The 23,084-nt window shown below is 39.1% G+C and overlaps 14 protein-coding genes across 14 annotated transcripts; 7 read left to right on the top strand and 7 right to left on the bottom strand. All coding sequences in view use genetic code 12, as the record gives it.

Annotated features, from left to right (window-relative positions):
• Positions 1 to 924: 924 nt before the first annotated feature.
• ARC18 (Arc18p) lies at positions 925 to 1,525 on the top strand (the record flags this gene model as incomplete). Its single annotated transcript, XM_007377213.1, has 1 exon — positions 925 to 1,525. The coding sequence occupies one exon, from the start codon at positions 961 to 963 to the stop codon at positions 1,492 to 1,494; it is 534 nt and encodes a 177-aa protein (XP_007377275.1).
• An 85-nt stretch (positions 1,526 to 1,610) lies between these two features.
• On the top strand, positions 1,611 to 2,321 carry SPAPADRAFT_143525 (protein-S-isoprenylcysteine carboxyl O-methyltransferase; the record flags this gene model as incomplete). The annotated part of the gene is made up of 1 exon (XM_007377212.1): positions 1,611 to 2,321. The coding sequence occupies one exon, from the start codon at positions 1,611 to 1,613 to the stop codon at positions 2,319 to 2,321; it is 711 nt and encodes a 236-aa protein (XP_007377274.1).
• On the bottom strand, positions 2,097 to 3,716 carry FAD2 (Fad2p; the record flags this gene model as incomplete). The annotated part of the gene is made up of 1 exon (XM_007377211.1): positions 2,097 to 3,716. The coding sequence occupies one exon, from the start codon at positions 3,654 to 3,656 to the stop codon at positions 2,376 to 2,378; it is 1,281 nt and encodes a 426-aa protein (XP_007377273.1).
• Positions 3,717 to 4,556: 840 nt separating this feature from the next.
• On the bottom strand, positions 4,557 to 6,296 carry SEC9 (Sec9p; the record flags this gene model as incomplete). The annotated part of the gene is made up of 1 exon (XM_007377210.1): positions 4,557 to 6,296. One exon carries the CDS (start codon positions 6,265 to 6,267, stop codon positions 4,972 to 4,974), a length of 1,296 nt encoding a protein of 431 aa, XP_007377272.1.
• A 1,908-nt stretch (positions 6,297 to 8,204) lies between these two features.
• HOS1 (histone deacetylase) lies at positions 8,205 to 9,407 on the top strand (the record flags this gene model as incomplete). The annotated part of the gene is made up of 1 exon (XM_007377209.1): positions 8,205 to 9,407. The coding sequence occupies one exon, from the start codon at positions 8,205 to 8,207 to the stop codon at positions 9,405 to 9,407; it is 1,203 nt and encodes a 400-aa protein (XP_007377271.1).
• A 578-nt stretch (positions 9,408 to 9,985) lies between these two features.
• YHM2 (Yhm2p) lies at positions 9,986 to 12,481 on the top strand (the record flags this gene model as incomplete). The annotated part of the gene is made up of 1 exon (XM_007377207.1): positions 9,986 to 12,481. The coding sequence occupies one exon, from the start codon at positions 10,035 to 10,037 to the stop codon at positions 10,929 to 10,931; it is 897 nt and encodes a 298-aa protein (XP_007377269.1).
• SLY41 (Sly41p) lies at positions 10,968 to 12,239 on the bottom strand (the record flags this gene model as incomplete). The annotated part of the gene is made up of 1 exon (XM_007377208.1): positions 10,968 to 12,239. One exon carries the CDS (start codon positions 12,237 to 12,239, stop codon positions 10,968 to 10,970), a length of 1,272 nt encoding a protein of 423 aa, XP_007377270.1.
• A 1,529-nt stretch (positions 12,482 to 14,010) lies between the features above and the next one.
• On the top strand, positions 14,011 to 17,549 carry NHX1 (bifunctional K:H/Na:H antiporter; the record flags this gene model as incomplete). The annotated part of the gene is made up of 1 exon (XM_007377206.1): positions 14,011 to 17,549. The coding sequence occupies one exon, from the start codon at positions 14,085 to 14,087 to the stop codon at positions 15,921 to 15,923; it is 1,839 nt and encodes a 612-aa protein (XP_007377268.1).
• Positions 15,958 to 17,778, bottom strand: SPAPADRAFT_52393 (uncharacterized protein; the record flags this gene model as incomplete). The annotated part of the gene is made up of 1 exon (XM_007377205.1): positions 15,958 to 17,778. One exon carries the CDS (start codon positions 17,776 to 17,778, stop codon positions 15,958 to 15,960), a length of 1,821 nt encoding a protein of 606 aa, XP_007377267.1.
• A 273-nt stretch (positions 17,779 to 18,051) lies between these two features.
• Positions 18,052 to 20,776, bottom strand: SPAPADRAFT_157116 (uncharacterized protein; the record flags this gene model as incomplete). Its single annotated transcript, XM_007377203.1, has 1 exon — positions 18,052 to 20,776. The coding sequence occupies one exon, from the start codon at positions 20,774 to 20,776 to the stop codon at positions 19,169 to 19,171; it is 1,608 nt and encodes a 535-aa protein (XP_007377265.1).
• Positions 18,082 to 19,045, bottom strand: SPAPADRAFT_63142 (mitochondrial 37S ribosomal protein PET123; the record flags this gene model as incomplete). Its single annotated transcript, XM_007377204.1, has 1 exon — positions 18,082 to 19,045. One exon carries the CDS (start codon positions 19,031 to 19,033, stop codon positions 18,119 to 18,121), a length of 915 nt encoding a protein of 304 aa, XP_007377266.1.
• Positions 20,777 to 20,882: 106 nt separating the features above from the next.
• On the top strand, positions 20,883 to 21,534 carry SPAPADRAFT_63138 (mRNA splicing protein; the record flags this gene model as incomplete). Its single annotated transcript, XM_007377201.1, has 1 exon — positions 20,883 to 21,534. One exon carries the CDS (start codon positions 20,923 to 20,925, stop codon positions 21,184 to 21,186), a length of 264 nt encoding a protein of 87 aa, XP_007377263.1.
• On the bottom strand, positions 21,205 to 21,498 carry SPAPADRAFT_143614 (uncharacterized protein; the record flags this gene model as incomplete). Its single annotated transcript, XM_007377202.1, has 1 exon — positions 21,205 to 21,498. One exon carries the CDS (start codon positions 21,496 to 21,498, stop codon positions 21,205 to 21,207), a length of 294 nt encoding a protein of 97 aa, XP_007377264.1.
• Positions 21,535 to 21,603: 69 nt separating the features above from the next.
• RAD52 (recombinase) lies at positions 21,604 to 23,038 on the top strand (the record flags this gene model as incomplete). The annotated part of the gene is made up of 1 exon (XM_007377200.1): positions 21,604 to 23,038. The coding sequence occupies one exon, from the start codon at positions 21,624 to 21,626 to the stop codon at positions 22,998 to 23,000; it is 1,377 nt and encodes a 458-aa protein (XP_007377262.1).
• Positions 23,039 to 23,084: the final 46 nt, after the last annotated feature.

Raw genomic sequence — 23,084 nt, 5'->3', positions numbered from 1 at the left:
TAGGGAATTTGTGTTTAAATTAAAATTGCGAAAAAACAAAAAATATTTCAAAGTAGCAACAACTACAATGGAAAAATCTCGTGACGTTTTGCAGTCATGGAAGTGAACAAGTGGAGGTGACCTAGATGATATAATGTTAAAGTGAATAAGGTTATAAATTGAGTTAGTTGGAGAGGAGTGAGGAAAGGGAAAGAGAGAGGGGGGGATTATCAAATATGTTTCATCATGTTCGTGTGTGGTTTCAAACCTGTTTGTTATGTATGAATTATAGTTAGACTGCCTAGGTGATCTGACTAAATTTTGTGATTGTAACAGTTAACTACATCTGTTTATATGCTACAAATAGCTTATCATAATATCTTATGCAATGTACCCCATATATTTAGTTTACAAATTAGATAATTTTGGTAATTATTCTTCCGAAAAAACACGAAACTATCTAAAAAAAAATTTAGACACCGGAAACATGGCCATCGACAACGACACTTCCCCCTACCAAAAACTATAGGTTGTTGCATCAACATAAATTGTAACACACGGATAATTACAACTCTCTATGCTACAGCTATCATTGCCGAATGTCGATGAAAACATATAATAAGTAAATATTGACTCACTCTGAGCACACAAAGGGCAACATAAATTGTCAGCGTTCCAAAGCAAGAACCTATCCTATCAACACTTAAACTAAATTCCGTTCAACCTGTTTTATTAAAGTTTACTTCTTAAATTGGTACAAATGTTAATAACCTTTGCAGTTAAAGTTTATGTTAGTTTGGATCCAAGTAAAAATGTCGGCTGATCAGCTGGTAGCACCAGAAAACAACTGAACTGCCGAAGGTAGTGTACCACGACGAAAGTTACCAATCACCAAAAAGTTCAACACTATAGCCCCCCCTTTTATATCATCCAAGCACATAATACATCAGTCCAGATTCCATTCAATCAATTACGTCAATTATGCCAGCATATCATTCCACCTTTTTAGCCGAAGAACAACAAGCTAATAATAGAGTCATTGGTAATTTAGTATTGCTTCCCTTCCATACCAAGTTCCGAGGTCCAACTTTCCCACCTGACCAAGAATATGACATAATTGAAGAAACCCTTGACTTATTCAGGGCTAATTCCTTCTTCCGTAACTTTGAAATCAAAGGAGGTGCCGATAGATTATTGATTTATGGAATTTTATTTATTTCTGATTGTTTGAACAAGTTAAATAAGACTACATCTGTTAAGGATGCACAACGGGTATTGATGAACTTAGCCTTGGATGATTTTAAATTGCCTGGTGATATTGGGTTCCCATTGAATAACTTATATTTGCCTCCAAGTGGGAAGAATGAAGCTGACTTGTTAAGAGCATATTTACAACAATTTAGACAAGAATTAAGTGAAAGGTTGTTGACCAGAGTTTACCAAGGTGAAGAAGATGTGCCTAGTAAGCATTGGTTAGCATTCACCAAGAGAAGATTTATGAATAAGAGTTTGTAAGAGTATTCTATAGAAAATGATATATCAATGTAACAAAACATATTTGTAGAGTGCACTTTTATTCCAAAGGTGAAAAAAATGTCCGACATTTCCCACTACTAACATCAACAGGCTACATGACTACTACTCCAGAACAAGAAGACCCAATTGAAAGATATGCTCAGTATGATCCAGACCAAGTAGATCTTATTAAAGTGATGTCCAAGTCACTCTTGCTAGGCATGTCCATAGCATTCAATATTCTCATATTGTATCAGCAGTATACTTATAAATATTATAGACTCAACATTTACTTTCTTTTCCTAACAATGTTTCACATATTCGAATTCATCAATACGGTATTATTCAACATTACTCAAGTAGATGACGACTCATTTATACTTGAAGATAAGGAAATGCATGGAATCACCGTACTTCTGATTGCAGAACATTTCATACATGTAAACTATTGGAATATTTCTAGTTTCTCCAGTGCCATTGGATTATGTTTGGCAATTGGCGGACAAATCATTCGAAGTGTTAGTATGTATACCGCTCAAGAGTCATTCAACCACTACATTCAACGGAATCACAAAGTTCACAATCATGTCTTGGTGACTCACGGTGTTTACAAGTATATACGACATCCAAGTTATTTTGGGTTTTTCTGGTGGTTTGTTGGATTGCAATTGTACTTGAACAACATAGCCGTATTATTCATTGGGGGATACATTCTTTGGAAGTTCTTCAAGCTTCGGATTGAATTTGAAGAAGGGTTCCTCATCAAGTTTTTCGGCCAAGATTATATAACTTACAAACAACATACAAAAACGTTCATGATGATCTAGAAGATTTATAATTTATATATTTATATTTCTATTTTTATATATACGGGTAAATACTTAATGAGTCTTTTTCCTTGGATCAACTCCGAAACCATTGGTATTTCTATACATCAATACCCCGTTATCACCAACAACGAATTGACACCATCTACCGGATTTCCACAAAGAGACCCACATATTTTCATCACTGAATTGATAGTGTTCACCCATGACCTTCTTAATAGCTTCACTGGCTTCACGAGCATTGTAAAATGGAATTCTAGAAACGTAATGGTGCAAAACGTGAGTTTCAATGATATCGTGGAAAATGTGTGGACCAACCCAGCCAAATTGTCTGTCCATAGTGGCAGCAGCACCACGAGCAAAATTCCATTGGGAGGCTTCGTAATGTGGCATTCTTGGGTCAGAGTGTTGTAAGTAGGTAATAAAAACTAACCAGTGGTTAACCAAGACGTATGGCAAAAAGTAGTTGACAACAAAGTTGAAAGTACCATAATTCTTGTACCACATGTATAAGACAGTAGCTTGAATCAAAATACCAATATCAGACATGATAACAAACCAATAATCCTTCTTGTCGAAAATTGGAGAACTTGGATTGAAATGACTGACAGCGAATTTACTGTAACCGGCGTACTTTTGACCAGAAACATTGGAGAATAAGTATCCAATCCAACCGACAGTTTGTTGGAAAATCAATTGGGCCAAAGTGTAAATTGGAGAATCACCAACAATGTCATCTAAATCAGTAACACCTCTGGCTTCTAAGAATTGTTCCTTAGTCTTTGGAACGAAAACCATATCTCTGGTGATGTGGCCAGTAGCCTTGTGATGCTTACCATGACTGAACTTCCAGGAAAAGTATGGCACTAATAAATATGAATGTAAAACCCAACCAGTCAAATCATTAACCCAACCGTAATCAGAAAAGGCTTGGTGACCACATTCGTGAGCCAAGACCCAGATACCAGTTCCAAACAAACCTTGGAACCAAACGTAGGTAGCCCAAGCAGCAAATCTGGCATAGACATTAGGAATGAGGTGGATATAGTTGTTGGCAGCAAATCCCAAAGCAACCATGCAGAAGATATCTCTGAAAACATAGTAGAATGAAGTCAATAACCTACGTTCATAGCAATGGGCTGGAATAACAGACAAGATGTCCTTAATTGTATAATCTGGTGCTTTGAATGTGTTACCATAGGTATCAATGGCAGTTATGTTTGAAGTAACGGTGTTTTGTAATGTTGCAATGTTACCTTTCTTTTCAATGGTAGCAGAAGAAGAAGAAGAAGCAAATCCACTGGTAGTGGAAGATGAGGCAGTGGTAGCAGACATATTGACTGTGGGTGAAAGAATGTATAAATCTCCTTACAGAGGAAAAAGGGGATGTGTGGTAAAACAAAAATTAATGCCCAAAACTAATCAAATTTATATGAAAATTTGTTGGCTGAAAAAACAACGACTTTTTTTTTATTTTCGATTTTTACGAATTTTTTTTTTATATTTTTCAAAAAGAAATTTTATACAAAGCACACCGGAATTAGACAAACCGATTCTTTTTTAAGGGATAAGGAAGTGTACTCGTTCCACACCCATGTGAAATATCAGCAATTATTTTTAACAATCACACCCAAATCTGGTTCTACACCCTGTTCTAAGGGATGAGATGAGATGATTGGCTAACAAAAAAACCTTGCGGGGACAAGAAATTATATTCTTGTGTCTCCAAGACAATATTTAGTGCAACTGGCAATTTGCAACGTTTCTCCTGTATAGAATTGACGTATGTGGAGTTTGAAAAACTAAATTCCAAAAAAAAATGTCAGACAATAAACTTCTACTTTTGATAGATTTCCGTTTATGGTAAAAATTATTTTACTCTCATACTCTGACATAGCACCATAATTGGAGGAAACGATCGACTTTTTTTGATCACTCGCATTTGTGGCTTTTTTATCGCTTGATTTCAATGAGCAACTAGTTAAGAAAAAAAAGGATCAATCTGTTTCACTCACCTCGGAATTTGAAATATGCACAATCAGGGAAAAAAGAAATTTCCTAAAGGATCAAGCAACAAAAAATTTTTTTTGTTGGCCTGGGAAAAAAAAAAAATCGTGTAATATTTCTATACGAGGAACTAATCATCGCGCACAGACACACAAAGAGAAAAACGTTGGGACCTATCCACGTGATCGCGATGGCAACGCCTCTCCCGATTTACTCCGTTGATAAGAGATCTAATCTGGATTTCCTATATATAATAAGTAACTATATGGAAACGCTAAGCGAAATAGAAATAGACTTAACCATAATTGGCTAAATTGAATTTATACTTTCCTGTCGGCAACAATAGCTATCGTAAGCTAAACGAGATGGCACAATCTTCCGGCATTAACGTACATAAGCCTCTTGAATCTCTACCCGCATAATCTAAGGGGGGAAGTATTTTTTTTGCGCCGCACGGTACAATTCGTATTTGATTACGAGTAAAGTAGACGATCAGATTAGACCACACATATCAGTTGGCTAGATCTGTACTTTTATTATAGCCTTTCAAGGATGTACACGTGTGTCAGTTAACGACTTGATACACTATTACTGACTCTATACTGTCATTGTAACTAATCAACGTAAATTAATTAATATGAGCCTATCTAATATTACTTAATCTAGTATTATTCATATGAACATTAATATCCAATCTATCGGCATCCTCTTCAATCTTTCTTAATCTAACATTTTGACTTTCAACTTCTTTACCCATGGTTTTAGCCATCAGATTCAATTTCTTGGTATACTGACCAATTTGATCCAAATTGCCAGCAATTTCCTTTTCCATTTCGTCATCTTCAGAATCATTTTCAAATTGATATCTTTGAGCTGCCTGTAAATCCTTTTCACCTTGGTATTTGGCATACACGTCGGAACTAGTGGCATTAGTGGTGATCCCTTGTTTAATTCTTTGTTCACTGGCATACATTTCCAGACGATGGGATTCACGAAGATACTTTTCTTGAGCCTTTTGTGCTTTGATTTTCTCCTCCTGCTGTCTTAATCTTGCCTTCTTGTTGAAGGGATTACCTGAAGCAGGAATAAAAATTGATCTATTTAATCGGTGCAATTGTTTAACTTTTTCATCAGCAATCTTGGTTTGTGTATCTGCCAATAATAAGTTTTGTTCAGCATTATACAATCTTTCTGATTGTGATCCCAACATCCCAAGGGTATTGGTACCAGATGCATCTGCTTCCTGTGCCATACGAAGAGTATTTCTGGTCAGTTGAACACTTTCTTGCTTGGTGAATCGGATATCCTGTCTAATGGCTTCAATTTCCTCATCTTCAGAATTAACTTGTTCTTGTTCCGGTTCAATATCCAAATTAAGATCTTCTTCTTCTTCGAGGTTTAAATCATCGTCTTCCGGGAGATACTTCCTTACTGGTTTACGACTGGCGTGCATTGGATGAGTGGGGATAGCGTTCAAGTCAAGCGACTCGGTATCGTCTGGTCTTGTTCTGCTCGAACGGCGAGAGTATGGATCTTCTCGGGAACTACCACCATAAGCTCCTTGTTGTTGGTTTGCCAAACGTTGCGCTCCGTAAGGATTTGATTGTTGTGGCTGGGAATAGGCACTTTGCTGAGAATATGGACTCTGTTGTTGCTGTTGTTGAGAATATGGACTCAGCAGAGCACCATCAGTGCCTACATTGTTGGCATAGGGGTTTGCTGGACCAGGACCACCTGGCTGACATATATTAGCATATGGGTTGTTAACAGGAGCAAAACCTGGCTTCATCAGGGCCCGCTCTTGAGCATAGTTCTTAAATGCGCCGAACTTCTCTTGACGTCCATTAGTGGATTTAGTGGATATCCCAGCCCGGTTTAAATCTTCCCTCAACTCAGCCTCAGTTGGCTCTTTCTTTTGAAACATTTTCTTGAGTCCCATGATGATGTATTATGTATGATTGTATAGATAGACGACTAGATAACTTGCGTTTATCGTAATTGCGAAGTTGCCGATTTTAAGTTGGCCGTTCTTTTTTTTCTGTTCAAAATCTGAGCCTCAGCCCCAAACCGTAAGAAAAAGAAATGATTACGGAAATGTCGCAATATACTTGGTAGCATAAGTTGTGCAATATACCCCCCCCTCTCTTCTGCTCGTTGTAACATCGTTATTTTCAGATATTGTCATTATATATTCAAAACTTGCAGATATAGGAGACTAAGTTACATATTGTAGCACATTATTTCCACTTACACTACAACATCTACAAAACATGGAGAATATCCGTGTTTTGCAGCCAAAATGATACCAGTTAGAAGCATCATCGTTCCAAATAACCTATAAACAAATACCATACTTGTTTAATCACGAACCTTATTCGAAGATATTGTACAGAAATATATATAAAATTATCTAAAGGCATGAATGTGCCTTATCCGAGGACAAAAACTAGTGTAATACAGTTCGTTCTATTTGAAGTGAGTAATTGTAGAAATTTTATTACAAGGAACAACATAAGTCTTATTAAAACTATTGGTAAAAATAAAAGCTTTTATTCAACATCACATGATTGAATAACCAGTATCTCGATAAATCGCATACCAATTTTCTGAGTTGTTGTGCTTGTAGTGCTGCATCATCCAGTTTTTATTCTGCACCTTCCTACACCCAAATTCTGCTTGACAACATCAAGTGGGCATGCCTGCATATGTCCTATGAATGCAAGACTGAAATGTTGTCTTAGAAACTATTTGGTGTCAATTCAAAGAAATTTATCTAATCTTTTAGAATCAAGGAAATCGATTCCTAATTACGTTAAGCCAAGCAAATATCGAATTTCATGCAAGCTCGAATCTTGCCCAGAATCGGCATATATTATTATTTTCTTCATCTAGGGAATTGTATTAAATTCCACCAATGATGAAATGCTATTAAGGTGACAGAGTACCACTTGATTGGAATTGTTGTTCTGAATACATTACAGCGATTCTGGTATTGACAAAGTCAATCTTCGATGGAAACTTCAATCCACGGATATAGTTGCCTTAGAAGATTAAATTCAATCTTTCTAATTAAATGGATATTTTTGTTATAGCGCAGTGATGTAAAAGTGGTTTGATTTAGAATTGCAAATTTCGTGTAAAATAGAGTATAAGTATTAGATGATATTTTATAATGGCACGTTTCCCTGTGCTGACATAAATGGAATTGTAGAATCTGGTATTCTTTGACTTATACAATCTGGTATCGACCAAGCAAATACAACAAAAGTCTATTTGATTAAGACAATCCAATACACTAGCAAGAATTCCATCTGGAAGCAAGAATGTGTAGATGACTATAAAATGCCAATATTTAATGTATTTTGAGACTTTTGATTTCATTATTTGAATTTAGGAATATGAAAACATTTATGATATGTTATTCTGAGATCGATTGTTGTCCATTAACTGGTTTCAGTTATATTCCCTGGTTATCATAGGAACTAAAGGAAGATGTGAAATATGAAGTTGGAATCGCTTGACTTTTCAACAGAGTGGAAAAGCAGCTAAATTCTCCTATGCAAGGATATTTATTCAAAAGGGAATTTTTAGCCTCTGCGATGGAAGAATTCTGGATCGACAAACTAGGAATAACTAGTTATCCGTGTTTAACTTTATAGAAAACCAGCTCAGTACAAAAACCCACCCGGTTTATTATTGATCTGCAAGGATACTAGTTATTTATCATTGATAGTATTACCTCCCATAGTATGTTACCGTGAGGGAAATACTTCATTTATTTGATAAGAACCAACCATAGAAATTTGCTGCATTTCGCAGCTGCCCAGAAAACATAAACAAAAAAAAAAAATAACAAGAAGTTATCAGAAACTATCCATGACCAAACAACTATACCTTACTTCCCTGTTAGATCTATCTCGAATCATTGACCTACTACCTGCAAATGAAGGTCGACTGACATTGGTCACTTCGTTAATCCAAGCATACGGTATTGACAAACTAGTCAGCGGCATCATTCCTATTCGACGAATAAATGCACGCAAAGTAACCAACTATCATGATCAGAACTTCACTGCTTGTTTATTAAAAGAAAGACATGAATTGGATTGCAGTAGTGATATGTATCATGAAATACTGGAATTAGTTGAGAAGGTTGGACGAAATGAGCAACTGGATGAAGAATCCGATGAGGAAATAGAAGGTGAAGGTGAACTCAATGATGAAGAATATGGATTAATGTACGATTGTTATCCCTTCCCATTCATGTCCCACTATATTATACTCACTGCATCCTCAACAATAGCCACCGCACAACAATTAATTACTCATCCCAACTCGGTTGCCGTGAATTACTATGGGGGTCGTCATCATTGCGGGAAACGGAAAGCAGCGGGATTTTGTTATGTAAATGATATCATACTTGGAATAAGCCATCTTCGACAAGCATATAAGCGGATTTTCTACCTTGATTTGGATTTACACCATGGAGATGGGGTTGAAAGGGGATACTTTCAATCGAGAAACGTGGGTACATGTTCGATACATCGGTACGATAAAGGGTTTTATCCTGGCACAGGTAGCCTTGAAAGTTCAGACAAGTATAGGTATAATGTGCCCACGCGACATGGCCTAAGTGATGAGAGTATGTTATTTATTATACGCGAGATTGTCATTCCCATTATGCACAAGTTTTCTCCGCAATGTATAGTGATTCAAGCTGGATGTGATGGATTAGCTACGGATGTTCATCATGAATGGAATATGACAATTTCTGGGTTCTGCCAAGTGATTAAAACAGTATTAGACGAATTTGATGTTTCAACAATGATATTAGGTGGTGGTGGGTATAATCATACAGAAGTAGCAAAGTGTTGGACTTATTTGGCTGCAAGTATACTTGGTAGAGAAGATGTTATAGATCGGGAGGAATATATTCCTGAACATTCGCATTTGGATGATTATGAGAAGGATGGGTTTCAGTTTTGGACTGAATCCAATAGGAAACCGTACAAAATGAAGGATGATAATGATATAGAATATTTACAGTATATGAGGGAGTATTTGTTAGCAATAGACTGACAAGAGTCATGACTTCGGATCTCAAGTCAGATTAGGTTATAGATTGTTCCGGGGTTTTCAATAAATAGCATTAGCACTATAGATAATTTCAATTTCAGCCATTATTATTTATCTAGAGCCACTAGATTTGCAGCACATTCATTTGCAACAACATACATTTCTCCACCTGGATCTCTCAGTTCCTAAAATCTCCGGATGAGTCGCACCAAATTAGCAGGGCGTTTTTTTTTCTCTGAGTCATACAAGCCTATCTCGGAGCCGATACTTTTCTGATTCACCAGGTAACACTTTGTAATTAATTATTGCGTATTAGTTACATATCACTTGGTTTGAATTGGCACTATTAGTCATGCAATGTCATCAAGTAACTGACAGAAGGTCACTATGAGTTCAAATGTCACGGGCCTGTCTCGGCCTGTCCCGGGGAAAACCTTATCATTCCCGTTGCCCGATTAGGTCGCATCCCTCCCTCCCCACTAAAGACGGCTAAACAATGGGAGTACATGCAGGATGAGATTACAGACATTTTTTTTTTTTTCACACGTTTAAATTTTGTCCAATTGACATTTTTTTTGACTATTGCTTTATCTGTTTCTTTCTTCTGCAATTGAGTTTGGACATACCACTATGACACAAGAAATCAAGAAACAACCGGTAAACTTCTCCAACATCCTTTTGGGTGCCGGGTTAAACTTCGCTGAAGTAACTACGTTGGGACAGCCATTGGAAGTGACCAAGACCACCATGGCCGCCAACAGATCATTAACCATGCCACAAGCCGTGAAATTCGTGTGGTCGCGTGGTGGTGTGTTGGGGTTCTACCAGGGTTTGATCCCTTGGGCATGGATCGAAGCCAGTACTAAAGGTGCCGTGTTGCTTTTCGTGTCTGCTGAAGCCGAGTACCGATTCAAGACCATGGGTGTTAGTCCGTTTGTTGCTGGTATGGGAGGTGGGATCACAGGTGGTTTAGCCCAGGCATACTTGACAATGGGGTTCTGCACATGTATGAAAACCGTAGAAATCACACGTGCCAAGCAAGCGGCTACTGGAGCTGCTACCCAAACTTCATTCCAAGTGTTTAAAGAGATTTACAAGAACGAGGGTATCAGAGGGATCAATAAAGGTGTCAATGCCGTGGCCATTAGACAAATGACTAACTGGGGGTCCAGATTCGGGTTTTCAAGATTGGCTGAAGAAGCAATTAGAAAATTTTCAGGCAAATCGGAAAACCAAAAGTTGTCTGCATGGGAAAAAATTGCTGGTAGTGTCATTGGTGGTGGGTTAAGTGCCTGGAATCAACCAATTGAAGTCATTAGAGTAGAGATGCAATCCAAGACTAATGATCCAAACAGACCTAAGAACTTATCCGTGGTTGGTGCAATGAAGTATATTTACCAGGGTCATGGATTAAAGGGGTTGTATAGGGGTGTCACTCCAAGAATTGGGTTAGGTGTCTGGCAAACCGTGTTTATGGTTGCCTTTGGAGATATTTTCAAAAAGATGTTGAATGCAGATGGTCATTAAAGATTATAGATACATAGATAGATATATACACACACACTAGCGCTGAGTTCCCCATCTGTCATAAGCATATAATCCAAACAAGGTGATTAACAATCCGATGCTTTGTAAAGATGTAAATTGTTTAGATTCCCAAATAAATGAAACTAATATGATGAAGATTCTCTTGAGGATGTTAGCGATGGAATAGTTGATGGGACTGATCATACCCAAGATTTGAAATGCAAGTAATGATTGAATGAAATGGCTGATTCCGTTAAGTAATACCATTGTGATGACGTATGAGTCCAATTGGAACAAGGACACAGACTGGTTAAATACTTCCGACATGAGGTATATCGGACTAGTCAAAACAAATCCAATCATGGAACAGTAAAACAAAATAGTCAACTTGTCCACTTTCTTTTGAGTTTGTTTGGCCATGGGCAAGTCCAGCTCAATAGTCAATCTCTTTTTGGCAAACATGTTCTGACTAACAAAGATAATCATTGACATCAAGGCAAATAAAAGACCCGTGCTGTAACCGCTGATATGGCTGGTTGAAGATGGCTTATAACAAGTCATCATGATCCCCATGATCAAAGGAAGTAAAGTGATGTAAGTTCTCTGGGGGAATTTCTTGTTGTATAATGCGCGATAGATAAATACGGTCATGATTGGACTTAATGATTTTATGGTGTGGACTAATGATACAGGAATTAATGAAGTTGCTTTATGACTGGTTAAGTGGCCAATGAATTGGAAACACCCCATGGGTAAGGTCGTGTTTATGATTAAGGAAGTTGGTGTGATTAAAGATTTGATATCGAGTGATTCTGGAAGGACGCCCGATGGTAAATTTTCAACCCAGTTGCGCTTGACTCCTAGTATGGCCAACATGACGATACATAAACATGAATTGAGCAAGAACTGGAACTGTGTTAATGTTACGGGATAAGGGTAGTTTGTCAATATGAGTTTGGTGGAGTTGCTGGATATGATGGAAGTAAAGTACCATGCTACACAGAGGGCTGTTACTTTATAGTCGATAGGAGGTAGCCATGACCATTTCGATGGGGTGGTTGTGGTGGTATTGGCGGTGCCTCTTACTGGTTCTGGAGATGAAGGTTTTGAAACTGGGGGACTCAAAAGAGAGAATCCTCTCTTGGGGGACAGTTGCTGCTGGAACGAAGCTATGCTGGAGTTTCTTGATAAAGGAGGGGTGGGGCCATAACTACTAGTACGATTGGGAGCAGGAGAATTAATTTTGGACAAGTTGGTTGATGAGAAGTTTGGGTTGATTTGGGAGGAAGCATAGAACGATTGCTTCATTGCTTCGACCTTTTGCTGTCTGGAGGTATACATCGTGGGCTAAAATAAAATTTCTTGCTAAATATAACCGTGAGATTTACGACAGGTAAACAAAACGTGCGCTAGATGTGGATGAAACTGGTTCTATCTATTTAACAGATTGTTTTCTTTTTTAAAGGTTTTCTTTCAAGTAAAACCTATTTGGTTGGAAAGTATGAGCGAATGTGGTTGGTTATATGTTGGAAAGAAGAAGAAGAAGGAGTCAAGATCAGATGTGTGGAAACATAAAGAATAAATTTTTTTGTTGCTAAAAAAACTTCCATCAGTTTCATTTTTATTTTTTTTTTTATCTAAAAATAAAATAAACTTTTTTATTTTTCCATTGTCAAACCAAAAAAGAAATTCAAGGAACCGATTCTTCTTTGACACAGTGTGTGTTTAACGACAATACAGGGGAAGGGCGGTCATCGTAGATAACCCCCTTCCAGCCTAATTTAGAAAAAGGAGTCAATGGGTCCAACGTGAATCACAAGGGAATGTTGGATAATTACTTGCTATTGTTCTCTCACGTGGGTATGATCTCCACAAAGTGGTGGTAATTATTGTGTAACACGCGCACCACATGTGGCTGACAGGAGGTGGGTCGCACCTTATGACGTGCATATTTTGTGACATTAGTTCCTTGCACCGATCTTGTCAAATCTTTAGTTGGTAACTCAATCTGTGGCTTGGTTATCATCCACCACTCTCCCTCTCTCACACCCCCCTCCCCTTGTCGTATCTATCCAATTGAATTGTTCCTCAGATAACACATGGCACATTTACTCTCCCTTTTTTTTTATTTTGGAAGGTCTTTCACTCAGATATCTACTAAAAAATATTGTCTGATTTGTTTGTACAATGCAATGTTAAATGAAACTGGATGGGCTTGTAACTATGTTATGATACCTCCATTGTTTATGGCGGATATAATCAGGTATTTTACACTCGTGTGAGTATTCAATTTCACATATTTTCTAGAACCCTAGCCCCAGTTAGCAACCCTGTCAGTTTATGTTGCATTGGCTACTCCGGAAAATCTTACCATTTGTAGGGATATCCCTGGTTTTTCTTGGCTGTCTAACATCGCATCCTTTTGCTGCAGCCGACATTGCAAAGCAGCAGCACGCCCTTTAGAGTGATGATTGATTTTGGAATAAGTCTATGTCAACCTGTCACTGATCAGGTTGCCGGATGTACGCATGAAAGCACGAGACCTAGAATTGCTTATCATAGTGCTGTTAAAAGTCCATCACTTACATTAACTAAGCAATTGAACTGGAAATCACAATCCAGTACAATGAGTGATGTTGGCCAACCTTCATGTTCCCCCTAATTTTCTCCTCAAACGTTTGCATTTTTTTATGTGACTAATACCTGGCTCCCGATTAATTGGCAAAGAGTTTTGTCTATTCAATTGGTCCCTATGAGCCTTTGTGCCACATGCGTATATACATCATGCTGCTTACAATCGTTAAGATCTATTGTAGTTCTAGATGCACTAATCTTGCTAAAAAAAATTTTACGAGAAAATCTATAAACCAGTTGACATCTCTTTCCTACAACCTTATAAGCTCGTAATCTCTACTGACAATAATGCTACACCGGGAAACGTTGTCGCTATCACGTTCTTCAAACTCTGCTTCCGTCTACAGCCATACACACCACTCCACCGTTAAACGTTTGCGTGATAAGAAAAAAAAATAATCCTTGTCCTCGGAGGAGAAAAAAAACCGTGGCCGATTTCATAAAACACCATACAACCCAACTTGACACATCAGCAATACCAATTGCACATACTTACACTTTATACACTACAGATACACCATGACGAGTCTAACACTTTATGCTGCCAAATACCTCGTTAAACGAGCGTTAGATTTGGATGATGACACACCCGATTTGACTACTCCCGATGAAGATCTTGAAGATTCCAACCCTGTGGAAAATGAAATCTTTTCCTCATGGGCCTTGTTCATCTTGCTATTCTTACTTAGCAGTGCCCTTTGGTCATCATACTTTTTACAGCAACGGAAAATCAAAGCAGTGCATGAAACTGTGTTGTCGATCTTTTGTGGGATGTTTGTCGGTTTGATTATTAGAATGTCACCGGGCCACTACATTCAAGACGCGGTGAAATTCAACCCCGGTTACTTCTTTAACATTTTGTTACCGCCAATTATCTTAAACAGTGGGTACGAATTACATCAGGCCAATTTCTTCCGTAATATAGGCTCAATCTTGACATTTGCCATCCCAGGAACCTTCATCTCTGCCTTGGTAGTGGGGATAATCTTGTACATTTGGACGAAATTGGGATTGGATGGGATTAAGTTGGAGTTTGTGGATGCATTGGCAGTAGGTGCTACGTTGTCTGCCACTGATCCAGTGACTATCTTGTCTATCTTCAATGCCTACAAAGTTGATCCAAAATTATACACTATTATTTTCGGAGAAAGTTTGTTGAATGATGCCATCTCCATTGTTATGTTTGAGACATGTCAGAAGTTCCATGGTCATCCTGTCCATTTCTCGTCCTTCTTTGAAGGTATTGGATTGTTCTTGATGACATTCACTATTTCCACAATTATTGGATTCTTGATTGGTATTTTCGTGGCTTTGATCTTGAAACACTCACATATCAGAAGGTATCCTCAAATTGAAACTTGTTTAATTTTGTTATTTGCCTATGAATCATACTTTTTCAGTAATGGTGCCCACATGTCTGGTATTGTCTCGTTGTTATTTTGTGGGATCACCCTCAAGCACTATGCTTATTTCAACATGTCCCGTCGTACTCAGATCGCTACAAAGTATGTGTTTCAATTGTTGGCCCAGCTCCTGGAAAATTTCATATTCATCTATCTCGGATTATCTTTGTTCACCGAAGTGGAACTTGTATTCAAGCCCTTGCTCATTATTATCACCTTTGCCTCGATTTGTGTGGCCCGATACTCTGCTGTGTTCCCCTTATCTAACTTCCTTAACTTTTTGTTTAGAACCAGATTTGAAAAGTTTAGCGGCATGAATGCCAATTCCATCCCAGATGAGATCTCCCATTCTTATCAAATGATGATTTTTTGGGCCGGGTTAAGAGGGGCTGTGGGTGTGGCATTAGCCATGGGATTCCAAGGTGAAGCCAAGTGGACCTTGTTAGCTACTGTGTTGGTGGTTGTTGTGTTAACTGTTATTCTCTTTGGAGGAACCACTGCGCTGATGTTGGAAATCCTTGGCATTAAGGTTGGGTGTGTTGATGAAACTGCTGACAGTGATGACGAATTTGAAATCGAAGCGCCAAGAATAGCCCTTTCCAATAGCACAAACACGCCCGTGATGGGCCACCGCAAGAACCAGAGCCAATCTACACACTATAAAGATGTGGTTCAGCATAGAAACCACTCTTCAAGCAGCGTAAGCTCCCACCCGGATTTGCTTGATGCGTTCGATGATGGTGAGTTATTAAGTAATGACATTGATGATTTAATAACAGCACCTACTCCTTCATTACCTAACCATAACCGAAGTCGATCTGATGGAGGGGCAGGTGTATTGGGTGCATTCCTTAGTGCCGAAGAGCATGCCAAGTGGTTTACGAGATTTGACGAGGAGGTGTTGAAACCGGTCTTGTTGGATACGTTGCCCAAGAATAGAGACGGGGAAGTATAATTATACAGCTTTTTTATTAAATATATATCAAAACTTATTTTCTCTTTTGTTGCTCGGCAATGGCGACATCAATTACCCATTTGGCCAACTTGTACGTTTTGGGAGTTAACACCAAATCATTCAATTTCCCATTGAACTTTACACATAACTCGTAGAATTCATGCATCGTCAAATCGTGAACTATTCCTACGAGATTGTTCTTGCTGTCGTCGTTGACGTAGACTGAGGCGGGGACATAATCGATATAATTTGAACATGCCCTTATTGGTCGTTCAAACAAGTTTAATACTTGACAGACGTCGTTGGCGGTGATGGTGTTGTTTTTGTCTTCTTCAATTGAGTGAATGAGTAAGTTGGCTACTGCAATCACGGCATTCCCGAAATTCACCGGGTTAATCACTCGTGATTCGGTGTCTCGCTTAAGTGTAGTGCGGAAGAAAACGCCAATCCAGGTGTTGAGAAGTGTGGTGCTGAATTTATTATAGTAGTCGCATCCAATTTGATACTTTTGCCTAAGGGCAGTTATTAACTTGTGATTGGTGATTTTTGGGAGGGGGATCTTGTTCTTGGCAAGGATGGTGTAGATAAAGTCATACTTTGATTTGGTGGGTTCTTCCTTCTTGTACTCTTTTATGTTGGTGACTGGTGATGACCTGACACTGGATATAAATGAATTTCCAAAAATATTGTCATCTTTACTGAATTCAAACGCGGTTCCATCGGGTTTTCCTTCTTTTAAGGCCTTCAAATCACTAATACTTCTATAGTTCACTCGATCAGTCATTTCCTTGATCACTAACGAACACTCATCGAAAATAGCTGGCCAGAGATATCCCTTTCTATTTCTGGCATTATAGATTGCATTTCTCAACTTGATTCCTTCCGGATCCTTGGCCATGGAAATATAAGCTAATTCTTGAAATGCTGTGACTCTACTCAACAGATATTGCGGGTCAACGTTGCGTAATCCTGAAAGAAGACAGTTTATTGGGTCAGCCAGATATGTTGAGATTGGCTTGTTTCCATCAAGACACCCAATTGTGGCATACACTTCAAAGGTATGATTAGCGATTTCCCAGCCCAAGTAAGTGGTGTAAGCAACATATGCCAAGTGCAAGTATGTCTTGAACGATGTAGCTGATGGTGGAATGGATGGGTCGAGTCCAAGCAAAAGAATAAGCAAGACGTTGGTTTTGTAGATTAGTGGTTTGAAGAAGTAGTACGATAATGGAGTCACGATGGCGATGATTATGGATAAACCCAAGGAGTGGCCGATTAACTGAGGAATTCGACTGAACAAGTACTTCTCTGGGGTTCTTTTGCTGTTTCCATACTCTAATTGCAACCTGTTTCTTTGAAATATGATATGATGACTACTGTATAGTAAAGCCACTACTAGAGGACAGTACCAGTAGTATACCCATTCGTCATTGATCAATGGGTTCTGTCTATATTCTTTTGAAAGCAAGTAGTAATCAAACGCAAACGGTAATTGAAACATATACACAGCATGGATCAAATAACTTGAAATGACATAGAACAAACTGTACTTGACAAAAGTCATCAGAAACACACTATGGTAGATCTGGGAACCCAATGATTTGTGTACGGAGTAGTCGACAGTAGAAAACTTCTTTCGTGCCTGTCTAATCAAACTCAATGCTGTGAACAACGCTGGTCCCCTAATGGCAAAGGTCCAGATTAAATTCCACCAGAATTGCCCACAAGGTAATCGTAAAGTAATTGATATTATCACGGCCATGATGATATTGATGTTGAGAATAAACTTTAATCGTTTATTCATCACCTTGGTGAAGATATACTGGTAATTGTTCATCTTACTAGTATTGTCCATGATGATTGGGGCTGGACTTGAGGTTGAGGGGGTTGAGATTGTTGGTGTGGTTGTTGTTGTTGTGGTTGTCTGGGATGTTTTCGGATTCAAAATTTTTTGACCTGTGATGTAGTGATGCTGTATGCAGGACACGAATATCAGGTGCCACAAGAAGATTGCAAAGTTGGCAAGGTTGGCAAGGTTTACAGGGTTTGAAAGGTTTACAAGGTTGGCAAAGACTGCAGGGTTTAAAAGGTTGACAAGGTTTAAAAGGTTGACAAGGTTCACAAGGTTGACAAGGTTCACAAGGTTCACAAAGTCTACAAGGCTGACAATACGGTTGTTTTATTTACATGACTATTTACACATCTAAATTCATTTGAACTTCTCTCTTGGTCTTTTCGGTCTCCCCACTTAAAATCTCCTTGACTTGGTCCAAGCCCGGTTTACCGTTGATTTCACCCAAGACTTGGTCGGTAATCAACAGTTCATTCATCTTGACTGTCAAGTATGCAAGGTTTGGAGTTTGTAATTTAGCTTCGATGGAGGTTTCATTGGTGACAAACTTACCTAAATCGACTTCGAATGCCTTGTGAATAGCTTCATCTAATTCGGCTTCGGTGGTGATGAAATTTCCTGCAGCATGGTATAAATCCAACAAGTTGTTGGCTCTGGCTTCCTTTTGGATTAATTCCTTAGCATGACAGTTCAATACTCTCTTGGCTTGTAGTAATTCCTTTTCTTCTTCGGTTCTTGGTCGCATCATACCTTCAGTCAATAACTTTTCCACGGTTGGAATACCCACATTAGCATTTTCTTCTTCTTGTTTAAGCAATTCTCTTTCTTCAGCTTCCTTCTTTTGTTGTTCTTTGATTCTCAATTTCTCACTACGTCTATCAATCTCTTCTAATCTCTTGGCTTCAAGAACATAAGCCTCACGCAAGAATTCACGACGAATAGCGTCTCGCTTCAACTTCCACTTTTGTTCATCAGTGAGCTTGGAAGTATCAATCTTGGAATCTTTCTCGGCAGCACGTTCGATAATGTGCTGGATTCTTTCATCAACAGTAATGACTTTCTTGAATGGCTGGACTCGTTGTAACTCCTTACCGTTCTTGTGTTTAGGGACAGGCAAAGCTTCAACGATACCTTGTTCGATCTTGGCGTGTTCGGCTAATTCGTAGGGTGTTGGCTGACGAATTGGCGATTTAAATATAGGACGGTGTTTGGGGAGGATACCAGATTTCCCACCATATTTCAACAACTTGTTTCCCATGATTGAATCTACTTTTATTATTCTATATGTGTTTGGTATTTTCCATACTGGAAAATTTTTTTTTTTGTTAGTAGAAAAAAAAATTTTACTTGTTGATTTTGTGCTTGGTGCACGACCACCCTAGTCTATACAGTGTCACGTATGTTTGCACCCCCATACTTCAAATACTCGCTCCAGCACAGCCTTTCCAATCTTTTTGTTCCCTACAAGTCCAAGTGAATCCATCTCTTTCATCAACAGATCTTTATCCCCACCTTCTCTATAAAATTCAATCAACTGTTTCGGCGTAGAAAATCTCTTTTGAATTACAATAGCTCGTTCTAAAGACACCCCTCTTATTGTCATTAACATAAGAATAAACATTTCTCGGACAGTCATAACATTAGTTTTACCCAACATATCTTGGAAAGTTTGAAATTGATGCACGCATTCATACTTGGGTTCAAACTTTTCTCGAAAGAATTGCAAGAGCGTTGTGTACTCTTGTTGGTTTTTCAAATCGGCAGGCCTTAAAACTAAGAGGGTTGACGTGATATTCGCAATTACCTTCGTAGTTGAAGCGAGAAATGCTGTTGTTTCATCAATATCTCTGAATCTACGGAGATATAGTCTTGAGGTGGTCATTGTGGCTGACACTGCCGTTTGCAACGATTCTCCGTTGATTTCGTTAAACACTCCTGATATATCTTCAACTAAATAGTAGTAGTGTTTCATTCCCGTCTTCTTCAATCTCGACTTTTGTTCATGAAACCGTCCGTCTCGGAGCGAGCTAGCTAAATCATCAAGTCGTTTCCGTTCACAGATATAATTAAGCACCACTTCCTTATTGGTTTGTTTATGTTTGGCAATCCATACTGCATCACCGACAGAAAGTGCACGCACTTGACACTCTGTATCTAACTGAGCAAGTCTTGTAGGAAAGAAGTCACGGTCTTGCTTGGAGCGGATTTCTCGATTATCCAAGCATAATATAATTTCATACTCTCCCTTGTGCCATATTTCATATTTGGTACCATTGTATATTCTGTTGTTTACATCGTGATCGTATACAGTTGCTGGTTTCCTGGGTATTGGCGAAGACATGTATCGTACCCCATTATCAAACGACATCTCCAGTTGGCTGGAAGCTACCGGTGACGATATATCTTGCGTCAGTCGTAACTTCTGGGCAAGTTCTTTCCCTTCTTCAGTGAGGAAATACAATTTGGGAGAACGACCTGTACAGCTCACCAAATCATGGGTGATTAGTGTCTTCACTGAGGTCCACGCCGAGTAGAAATCAGAAGCTGCGGCATTGCTGGTGAATGACTTGTCACAGTGCTTCGCTGCATATTCGATTACTGAATCTTTGGAGAGACCTCTGTTGGCTTTGTCATGGTGGTATAATGCTATTAGTATCGCGTACCCTCCAGATCTATACTTGGGTATGTATTTTCTTGGCTTGGTGACTCGTTGTTTCTTTGTCGGATGTCCTGTTTCTTCCGGTGCGGGATCAAATGACTCTGGAAGTTCTATTCCTTCAGTTTGACAATGCAGGATTAGTTTCCGTTTGAGTGAAATGGCTGTCTTTTCCCCAACAAACTTGATCAGTCTGAGGGTTTTAAGGGTTGTGATTTCACTAGGATATCGACGCACTTGATCCAACGCTCGATTGTAGAGTAACGCCAATTTAGAACCTTTCTTAGTGGCTGCTATTGCTTCCTCTTCTAGCCATTGTATAAAGAGGTGTTTGTAGTCGTCCATTTTTGGAGTGTTTCTATAAACGTAAACAAAGAGGAGTCTCTCAATCCCATACAGGAAAAATAAAAAAAACCTCATCAACAAAATTTACCCTTTAACTATCAATACTAAGTTAAACACAAACACACACACACACACACACACACATCATGTCCAGCAAACAAAAGAAGGCCACGCTTCCGCCAATCAATCTCATATTCAAGTTCCTCCAGCATCAGTCTCAAGTTACCATATGGCTTTATGAACAAACACAACTGCGCATCCAGGGGAAAATCCGTGGTTTTGATGAATTTATGAACATCGTCATTGACGATGCTGTGGAGATATCGACCGTTACAGGACGCAAGGATGAGCTCGGTCGAATATTACTCAAGGGGGACAACATCACTTTGATATCTAGTTTGGATGTATAGAAACAAAAAAAATAAATACTATATTGTGAATCGTACATGTTTTGAAGGTTTTGTAGGACTGAGATCTATACCTTGAATGCGCTTGGTATATCGTAATCTCCGTTGTTCGGTCATAACTAGTTGGTTATATTGCTCTATTTGACTCAGACGGGTTGATGCATTGCGCTGCCTCTTGGTGGGGGATTTCACCTTGACTTGGGCTAGTCGGATAGCTTCAAGAGCATCGGTAGCTAGAGTAATACTAACTGTGAATGTAGACTTGTCCCGTCGTATTTTGACATGTTTGGAGTGATGGGTAGTGGAACTGTTCATTTGACCAATGTAGCTCAGTTGATTATTGCTTACTCTAGCGTGATGTAGTTAAATTTATCAGTCAGTGCGCGTAAAAATTTATTACCATTTACAACCACTTTACTTTACTCTACTATTACCAGATCATGTTCCCCCGGCCTGCACCACCACCAGCTAAACCGCCAGCAGTGCGTACTTTCAAACCAACACCATACACACAACACGAACAGACGCGAATTCAGACCCAGCTCAACAAAGTTCTTGGTCCTGAGTACGTGAGTTTCCGGCCTGGTGGCAATGGTACTAAAGTTCTGTACATTGAAGGCTGGAAAGCACTCAACTTAGCTAATGAGATCTTTGGCTTTAATGGCTGGAACTCGGAGTTGATCCTGACCCAGGTGGATTACTTCGATACTCATGGAAACACGGGTAGATTCTCCATGGGGTTGTCTGTAGTGGTACGCGTCACTGTCAAGGATGGAACGTACCACGAAGATTTTGGGTATGGATATATTGATAATGCCAAGAGTAAAGCGATGGCGTTTGAAAAGTGTAAGAAGGAAGCGTTTACTGATGGGGTTAAACGTTGTTTAAGATGTTTTGGAAATGTTTTGGGAAATTGTTTGTATGACAAGACAATTGTTGCCAAAATGCAAAAAGTTAAATTACCACCAGCAGAATTGCAGGATGATAATTTTCATAGAGATCCCTTGTTAGTGGAGAGAGAACGCAAGAAGGGGATTATTGAAAAGCAACACCAGGAAGAGGCAGTTAACGAGAATAAACAGCAGCAGCAGCCACCATCTCATCAACCGCAACAGCAGCAGCAACAGCAGCAGCAACAACCGCAACAACCGCAAAATCGTTACCAACCTCCACACCCGCAGTATAACCAGCAGGTAGTTAAACCGGTAGTTAAACCACTGCCAACTCAGCAACCTGCTCCAAAGTTACCTCCGCCCCAGCCAGTTCCTGGAAAGCAACAACCTCAACAGCCACCACAACAACAATTTGTTACTCCAAAACTGCCGTCCAAAGTAATCGACCATAATCCTCAACTTGATGATTTCGATGATTCATTCCTCTTTAGCGATGACATGGATGAAGATAGCCCACCTTTAAACTCAACTACTAATACTACTGCGCCAGACTCGGCAGCTTCAGCATTATTTGTTAGTGCGAAAGGTGCAAACTTGCTCCAGCAATCGCCAAATCCTACCACTACAAATCTCCCACACTTTGATCCAAAATTTGTATCACCTAATATTCGACGTACGGTAGATCCAACAAAATCTGTGCCTGTTAAAAGACTGGACGTAAGTAGTAATGGTGCTAGTCAGAACCATTTACGAGGCGGTAGAAGTTTCAGTCCTTTACATGGTGGAGTTGGTGGTAAAAGAGTGGGGATGCCCCAGGGTGTAGTTCAAAATAAGCGATTACATTTAGATGGAACAGAAACTGCATCGACAACGCCGCCAACAGTACCAGTGGTGCCAGCACCATCCGCACCACCACCTACATAGAAAGTATATAGCTAATAAAACCTTGACATATCTGTATGCCCCCTTCTCCGATTGTTTCCATATCAACGCGTACTAAAAAAAAAA

This window comes from Spathaspora passalidarum (genome assembly GCF_000223485.1).
Source record: "Spathaspora passalidarum NRRL Y-27907 unplaced genomic scaffold SPAPAscaffold_7, whole genome shotgun sequence".
NCBI classification, from domain to species: Eukaryota; Fungi; Ascomycota; class Pichiomycetes; order Serinales; family Debaryomycetaceae; genus Spathaspora; species Spathaspora passalidarum.
Note: the sequence above shows the minus strand (reverse complement) of the source record. Positions and strands in the feature narration are given on the sequence as shown.